The 8615-nt window shown below is 37.9% G+C and overlaps 1 protein-coding gene across 2 annotated transcripts in view; it reads right to left on the bottom strand.

Annotated features, from left to right (window-relative positions):
* LOC107557992 (probable phospholipid-transporting ATPase IM) overlaps window positions 1-8615 on the bottom strand; it is a 43372-nt gene that overhangs the window by 13840 nt on the left and 20917 nt on the right. For both annotated transcript variants that reach the window (XM_016241592.1, XM_016241593.1), the window contains exons 5-12: window positions 7946-8044; window positions 7751-7812; window positions 7538-7610; window positions 6253-6323; window positions 6020-6102; window positions 3700-3858; window positions 3393-3481; window positions 1696-1892 (exon numbers count right to left, since the gene is read on the bottom strand). In XM_016241592.1, coding sequence (XP_016097078.1) covers window positions 1696-1892; window positions 3393-3481; window positions 3700-3858; window positions 6020-6102; window positions 6253-6323; window positions 7538-7610; window positions 7751-7812; window positions 7946-8044 — 833 coding nt within the window. The remainder of the gene's footprint in view (window positions 1-1695; window positions 1893-3392; window positions 3482-3699; window positions 3859-6019; window positions 6103-6252; window positions 6324-7537; window positions 7611-7750; window positions 7813-7945; window positions 8045-8615) is intronic.

Here is an 8615-nt window from a genome sequence, read left to right as displayed (position 1 = left end):
AACAGCAGGGGAACCCAGCCAGACTCCACCCATGTGCCTTCTACTCACGGAAGCTCAGCCCGGCGGAAATTAATTATGACATCGGCAACAGAGAACTCCTGGCCATCAAGCTGGCCCTAGAGGAGTGGAGGCATTGGCTGGAGGGGGCAGCCCATCCATTTACGGTACTGACCGACCACAAGAACCTCCAATACCTTCGTGAGGCAAAACAGTTAAATCCCCGCCAGGCCCGATGGACATTATTCTTTACACTCACAATACAGAATTCATCCCACGTTCCACGTGTCACTACTCAAGCCTCACCATGACCCTGTTTCTCTCCCCACAGAGCCTGGCCAGACGGAGGAACCCCCCCTGCCATTGATCCTGGATGAAGGCTCGGTATACAAGGTGAAGGAAATTCTGCAGTCCTGGCGCCGTGGTGGTCAGCTGGAATACCTCGTGGACTGGGAAGGATATGGACCCGAGGAACGCTCATGGGTACCTAGGATCGATGTACTGGATCGATGTACTCTGCCTTAATGTCAGAGTTCCATGCGGCCCATCCGGATCAGCCGGCACCTCGGGGCAGAGGTAGACCACCACAACGTCTGGGTTTTCGGCCCTCAGGAGCGGGCGGTGGAGGGGGGGTTACTGTAACAGACCGGCCAGGCTCTGCCACCCCCCAATCACAACGATCCCTCTCACCTGAGTTCTAAGCACCCGCACCTGTCACCAATCAAACACCTCATTACCAGCCTGCATAAAAGCACACACCTCAGACACCCTCACTGTCCGGTCTCGTTCATACGTAGAGGACTCACTGACTTTGCTACTGATTACCTTTGAATACTTCGTGCATTACTTACCTCCTGTGTTCCTCCTAGTGTCTCCCCGTCGCCAAGTGTCTCCTGCATCTCCTAGTTCCCGGATCGCTGAGGTGTGTGCTTCCCCCGGATACCTTCCAGCCTAAATCAAGCCAAAGACTCGGATCACGCCACTCTCCATATCCTCTGCACTCTCTCACGGACCTTTCCCTCACCCTTACTTCCTCCGGACTACACCAGTACTCACTGTGACCAACAATAAACACTTGTATATACACTAACCTGTTGTGTCAAGCCTCTTCCGTAACAATATTATTGCATTAAAGATATATAATTGTATTAATTATTGCATTAAAGATGTCAACATGAAATTTTATCTAATAATTTAGACTCTTATTTCATAATTATGCTTTAGTAAGTCATAATTATTACATAAAACATTTAAACAATTATTATGGCTTTTAATGTCATGATTATGACTTTTTATCTAATCATTTAAATTTTCATAATATACTTTTATGTCATAATCTCGTCATTTTGATACACCAAGTCATAATTATCAGATAAGAAGTTGAAATTATGAGAGGTTAAGTCATAATTATAAGATAAAAAGCAGAACTTATGACATAAAAAGCCATAATTGTGACATCAAAAAGTCATACAACATTTTACCTCATGTTTTTGACTTTTTAAGTTATTAACCATTATGATTTACCAAAGCTTTTTTTTCTTATGTGGTGGAAATGGGCTTCCATGCATAGCACATATACAATGTCTGATTTAAGGGAAAATTTTAAGCAAATAATATTGGGTTGCCACTTGATGGTCAATGTAAAATCTGGGTCCTGAACCAAACTAGTTTGCCAACACATTGTGTAATCTGACCTACCTAACATATAGTGAGATGGGTACAACAGTGTTAAGGATGATAACGTAGGACCAGAAGGTCAGGAAGCCAGAGAAGACTGCATTAATGGTGAGTTCCTTCCACTGAAGATACTCCCAAAAGTTGCTGCCTACTTTCTGCTCCCAAATAGTGTTTCCAATAGCCAATATAATCCCCATACAGATGAGAAATCCAAAGATCTGGAAAAAAAACAAGAAACATTTCATCATATTTTGTCTTCTTAACACATGTAAAACCCTTTACAATAACAAAATGAACTGCCCTTTTGAAAGGCTGGCGGCATGAGTAAGTGAGATGCCACATGTCGATCATTCCCAGCATGCCGCTCACACACTCACCCACAGAACTAAGGTGTTCATCAGTTTATCGATGCTGGTCCGTTTGAAAGTCGTCCTCCCACAGTTTTGCATCAGCTTGGTTTGAAGTCCTGACGGAGAAGCACAAAACCCAGAAGACTCACAGAACGTAGCTCAACTCAGGACAGATAATAGTGTGCGTTAGGAGCTGAGCATAGTTAATAACGTTAATTACAGATGAGGCATTCAGCATGTCTCTGAGGAACATCTACTCAAGACAGCTAACCAATCATCCGTGAAAATGCCATTCTGCTAGGACAATTAACGGAGGAAAATTGAAGAGATGTACCTGCGAAGATAACCAAGCCGAAACACCACTCTGTGTTACGGAGAACGCAGCCTCTCAGGAGCATTTTCTCGTTGTCCAGTGGGTACTTGTTATCTTTCCAGTACAGAGTCCCTGTGAACTTGTCTAGTTTGTTGTTGGGCGGCTCGCAGATTACTTCCTCTGGGAGACACGTTCAAAGACAACATGTAACTGGAAGATGACGCTGACATTCATTCAGAAGCAAATAGTGTTCAGTTATTCTTGGTTCATCAATAGCTTTGGCTTTTCATTGTTACATGCATTTAGCCTGACATTTTCGCCTATTGGTACGCCATCCTAAAAGACTGATGATGCGTATAAACTAGGGCTGGGTAAAAAATATTGACTTCTCGATTTTAACCTATTCTCATTTTTATGAAACAATATCGATTTATAAATCCCAAGAATCGATTAGTCTAGTCTGCCAGATAATGAACGGAAAATTGTAGCGTGCCTCTCATCCGATAAATTGTGATAAGCTTTGTGATTTGTTACTTTTGATATGAAACAAAGTCTCAGATTTCAAATTCTGTCCATTTTATTACAATATTCAAATATTAAATGCCGTTTTGGTGCTGTATAATGTGGAGTGACAGATCGCTGTAGCGCCTCGGTTTGAAGCGGCAGCATGAACTGATCCTCCGCTTTAATAGCAGTTACAGCATGAAATAAACATGAATGAACATCCGAAGGTGTGTTAAAAGAAAGAGTACAATTTACAGAAATCTGTATCCTGTCTCATGTAATCGCTCAATCAGTGTTTCAAACGCGGAAAGACGACAATAGCTTGTAAACAAAAACAATATGTCACGTAAAGGCACATTTACCATCCCCATACAGATGAGAAATCCAAAGATCTGGAAAAAAAACAAGAAACATTTCATCATATTTTGTCTTCTTAACACATGTAAAACCCTTTACAATAACAAAATGAACTGCCCTTTTGAAAGGCTGGCGGCATGAGTAAGTGAGATGCCACATGTCGATCAATCCCAGCATGCCGCTCACACACTCACCCACAGAACTAAGGTGTTCATCAGTTTATCGATGCTGGTCCGTTTGAAAGTCGTCCTCCCACAGTTTTGCATCAGCTTGGTTTGAAGTCCTGACGGAGAAGCACAAAACCCAGAAGACTCACAGAACGTAGCTCAACTCAGGACAGATAATAGTGTGCGTTAGGAGCTGAGCATAGTTAATAACGTTAATTACAGATGAGGCATTCAGCATGTCTCTGAGGAACATCTACTCAAGACAGCTAACCAATCATCCGTGAAAATGCCATTCTGCTAGGACAATTAACGGAGGAAAATTGAAGAGATGTACCTGCGAAGATAACCAAGCCGAAACACCACTCTGTGTTACGGAGAACGCAGCCTCTCAGGAGCATTTTCTCGTTGTCCAGTGGGTACTTGTTATCTTTCCAGTACAGAGTCCCTGTGAACTTGTCTAGTTTGTTGTTGGGCGGCTCGCAGATTACTTCCTCTGGGAGACACGTTCAAAGACAACATGTAACTGGAAGATGACGCTGACATTCATTCAGAAGCAAATAGTGTTCAGTTATTCTTGGTTCATCAATAGCTTTGGCTTTTCATTGTTACATGCATTTAGCCTGACATTTTCGCCTATTGGTACGCCATCCTAAAAGACTGATGATGCGTATAAACTAGGGCTGGGTAAAAAATATTGACTTCTCGATTTTAACCTATTCTCATTTTTATGAAACAATATCGATTTATAAATCCCAAGAATCGATTAGTCTAGTCTGCCAGATAATGAACGGAAAATTGTAGCGTGCCTCTCATCCGATAAATTGTGATAAGCTTTGTGATTTGTTACTTTTGATATGAAACAAAGTCTCAGATTTCAAATTCTGTCCATTTTATTACAATATTCAAATATTAAATGCCGTTTTGGTGCTGTATAATGTGGAGTGACAGATCGCTGTAGCGCCTCGGTTTGAAGCGGCAGCATGAACTGATCCTCCGCTTTAATAGCAGTTACAGCATGAAATAAACATGAATGAACATCCGAAGGTGTGTTAAAAGAAAGAGTACAATTTACAGAAATCTGTATCCTGTCTCATGTAATCGCTCAATCAGTGTTTCAAACGCGGAAAGACGACAATAGCTTGTAAACAAAAACAATATGTCACGTAAAGGCACATTTACCACAGAAAAAACATATTCGGTGACCATAAACTCATTAGTCAGCTAGAAAAATGAACTCTAGAGAGGAGCATTTTGCTAAATAAGTGCACCATATGACATATTTATTATAATTTTTTAGTGTTCCTCAATATTTATGTTTGAATAAATTCGTCAAGATTCGTCAAAGTGACAACCACCATTTAAATGTTTATATTTCAAAACATGAATTGGAGTAGAAATATAGTTATGCAATTTAAAGTTAAAGTTAGTACTATAACTATAATATTACAAAAACTTTGAGTATATTTTAAGTGTTTGTATACAAATCAGCAAATTTCAACCTTCCATTTTATTGACTCTCAGGTATATTTTACAGCATTAGTTGAGAGATTTTTTTTCCTTGAGAAAATTAGCCTTGTCTTGCCTTGATATATATCCAAAATAATCAATATTGAATTGAATTGAATCGAATCAGAATCGAATCAAATCGAAAGCTTGTGAAGGATAATCTAATCGAATTGTGAAATTTGTGTCAAAACCCAGCCGTATAAACGCAAACCAGCTAGAGGATAACAACTCGCTGCAGATTATCCGTGTGGGAAAGGTCATCATTTGAACAAAAATAACCACTTAGTGTAGCAACTACTCTATGTTTTAAATACATTATATAAATATGTCAAAGCATTAAAAGCCCAACAGCATTATATGAAATAAAATAATTTTAAGTTTAAATACTAAAATTACTGAAACTAAAACTGAAATAAAAATAAGTTAAAGCTAAACAGAAATATATTTACAAAAAAAATACTAATAAAAATTACAAAGCTACATAGCAAATTTTACCCTATTTCTAATAAACAAATAAATAAAATAAATACAAGCCAAAATATAATATAAAAAGCTTATTTAAAACATTATTGAATACTATAACTATAAATTAAATAAATAATACTAAAATAACATTAGTTCCATTAGGTCATTTAGTTGAAAAAAGTCCACCAAAAGTCTCTATATATTCTGCTATTAAGATATTTTACAGGAATTTTTGCTGTCTGTTTTATTGTTCCCCATGCTAAAATTGCAAGTCCACTGACTAAATAACAGACGACTAATAAGCCAGATCATTTGAACTATCATTCATGTTTGTAGCACAAGCAATGTAGGATAAGTGTGTTTAAACCCTAAACAGAAGCACTAGCAATAGTGCTTCTACTTAGCAACCGACAAAAACATTATTTTTCCAGTTTGAAGCATGCAGTGGCTATACTCTACATTTGAATGTAATTCAAGTGAAAACACAACAGATCTCATTACAAATGGTCCATGACAGCTTCTAAAAAAATATGCTCAAGCATACCAGAGGCCCCATGAGACAAAGCCATAGAGATCAATCTGATCAATGTGACAGATGCAGTAATTGTTTATGTTCACTCATGTTGACTCAAGTTCATTTCTGTTGATGGTGCCCTAATCGTGTGTTTGAATAAAAGCTTTACCATTGAAGTCTGCAAGCTTCGCAACATCGTCCCCGAGGTCTGAGGTTACAGTCAAGGCTTGGCGCACCTTCAGGTTGGTCTCTCTGTTGGAAAGAGTCGATAGCATGAAAGAAGCTCATGTTCACGTCAAGCTCTCGCTGCTATACAGTCACAAAATCGAATCTGAGATGTGTGTGCTGGATGTTGAACATGCAAGGCGATATTTTGTTTTTATTTCACAGTAAACTTCTCACCCATCAAGCTCTGCAGTCTCGATATAGCACAGTCCATAGGGCTCACTGCTAGAGAGGAGGAGAAGGTCAGCCTGTAGACAGCAGAGAGAGGAGATGCTCAAAATCGTGTGTGCTAGATGAATCTACTCCAGATAATTCTTCACCATACAGTGCTTTCGCCTGCTAAAGTCACAGATAATGCAAGTCATACTGGGATCATCCAAATAAAATTCCATGCATTGGAATAGTTTTGTCTATGCTTTTTGAATCAGTTTGATGGTATGGTTGCTATATTTAGGGACTAAAGTTGCGCTTAGAGCCAAATCAACCATATGGTAAGAAGTTTGGTGAATTTGGTGAAATTTCTTGCAGTGACTGGGGAAAGCCTGAACAATCCTGATAGCAATTTTGAGATCTACCTGTCCAAGACCAAACATTTTTTCAATTACATTTCTGCTAATAACTGTTGAACTTTCAACCAGGGGACCGGAGCCCACTAGGAGGCGTCAGAATTACTTCAAATTTTAACACACACACACACACACACACATATACACACACACACACACATAGAAAAACAAGTAGATAGAATACAAAAAATAGAAAGCTAGTGTTTGTTTTTTTTATATAAAAAAATAAAAAAGAAGATAAATATAGATAAAGTAGAATTAAAATAGAATAGAAAGTGTTAGAGTTAGAGGGTCAAATAAATAAATATATATGGATGGATGGATATTTTTTTTAGTGTTTTATTATCAATTTATGAAGACAAAATAGTATAATAGTACACTTTATCAGTTATAGACCATAACATGAAAATAATTACTGGCTTACTGTATCAACCAGAATTAAATTTTAAACTGGTACATTCCTAATTTGTTTTTCAAAGTAAGTACATACATTAATAAATTAATAAAACATTTTTTTTTTATTAATTAATTAATTAATTAAAATAAAATAATAAAAATGATTTTAGACCAGCTTTTATCATTAGAATTATTTCATTCCAAAATAAATAAATAAATAAATAATGAAACAGAAACTAATGAGTTTGACCTTAAAGACATCCATCAAGAAATTAATCTAGATCTTGACAATGTTTTCACCTATTGAAATGAATCAGTATCAGAGCAGTTTTTGACAAATATATAGTAAATTAGGATTAAATCTGCTCATAAACTTTGGACTGATATGTGGTTAGTACAACGTGCATGATGTGACTACCATATCTGCTATATTTATTATTTTAGCTATATTAAAGTTGGCCTGTTTGGTTGTAGTTAATTAGGAAAAGATTCAAACTTACAGCAACAAACTGATTGTTCTCAAGTTTGATGATATCACCCACTCGCACATTCATCCATTTCTCATTCTGCAATCTGAAACAGATTAGGTTTGTCCCGTCACAAATCATTTTTCATTTCCTAAACATCTCTTAAAGCATTTGTAGTCAAATAATTGTATCTCAACTGCAAGAGATAGAGCAGAAAATGCTGATGCGTGGCATAAATGCACTTACTTTCCTTTGATGAGTACCTGAGACTGCCGGGTGTTGACTTGTTGATCACTTTTATGGCGGAACTGAAATCCAAAACAGATCAATCACAGCAAACATCAGTTCAGCTTATTTCCAGCAGCCCACAGACAGCGGCCTGTCTTTGTAAATTCAGTATTCAGAGACATCAAGATCAACAGGACAAGAATAGATCCTCACATAGTCATCAGTAGCATCTTTGACAGCTGTGATAGCCAAAACCAACACCAAAGGCACAATGGTGGTGAACCACGAAAGAGAGGAGATTTCTGGGATTAACTAGAACACACAACAGAGTATTAGTGTTGTGCAACAATAAAGCGCTAGTTCCCCCCCCCCCCCCCCCCCCCCAAACAAATAAAATTTTATTTCACCTAATGATAATTTTATTTCACAATGATTTTTTTTCATGGTTTTAATTTTAGTTTCAGTTTTAATTTTGGTTAAATATAATAACCCTGGTTCACAAACACAAGAACAACTAAAATAAGAGTAAAATGCTGGAGAATCTGTTGTTTCTGGATGTCTGTCGGTCTGCATATTCTTCCAAAGAACAACAACCACAGGGATGAGTAGCTGAAGCTTATTTTAACAAGTTAAATTGTCCCCCCCCCCCCCCCCACCCAAAAAAAAATGGACATGTCATGTCATTCCAAAGCTATATAACTTTCTTGCTTCTGTGGAACACAACAGAAGGATGGTTTTGTCCATATGAAGCATTTGGACCAATCAGACACACAACTTTTTGTTATATTTAACAAATAATATCGAACTCCCCATCACCTAACCAAATGGCCAATTACGAGGGTCTATGGACCCTTCCCCCGAAATGCACCTAACACCTCAGAAA

The sequence above is a fragment of the Sinocyclocheilus grahami genome, unplaced genomic scaffold (genome assembly GCF_001515645.1).
Source record: "Sinocyclocheilus grahami isolate Dianchi unplaced genomic scaffold, SAMN03320097.WGS_v1.1 scaffold627.1, whole genome shotgun sequence".
NCBI classification, from domain to species: Eukaryota; Metazoa; Chordata; class Actinopteri; order Cypriniformes; family Cyprinidae; genus Sinocyclocheilus; species Sinocyclocheilus grahami.
Note: the sequence above shows the minus strand (reverse complement) of the source record. Positions and strands in the feature narration are given on the sequence as shown.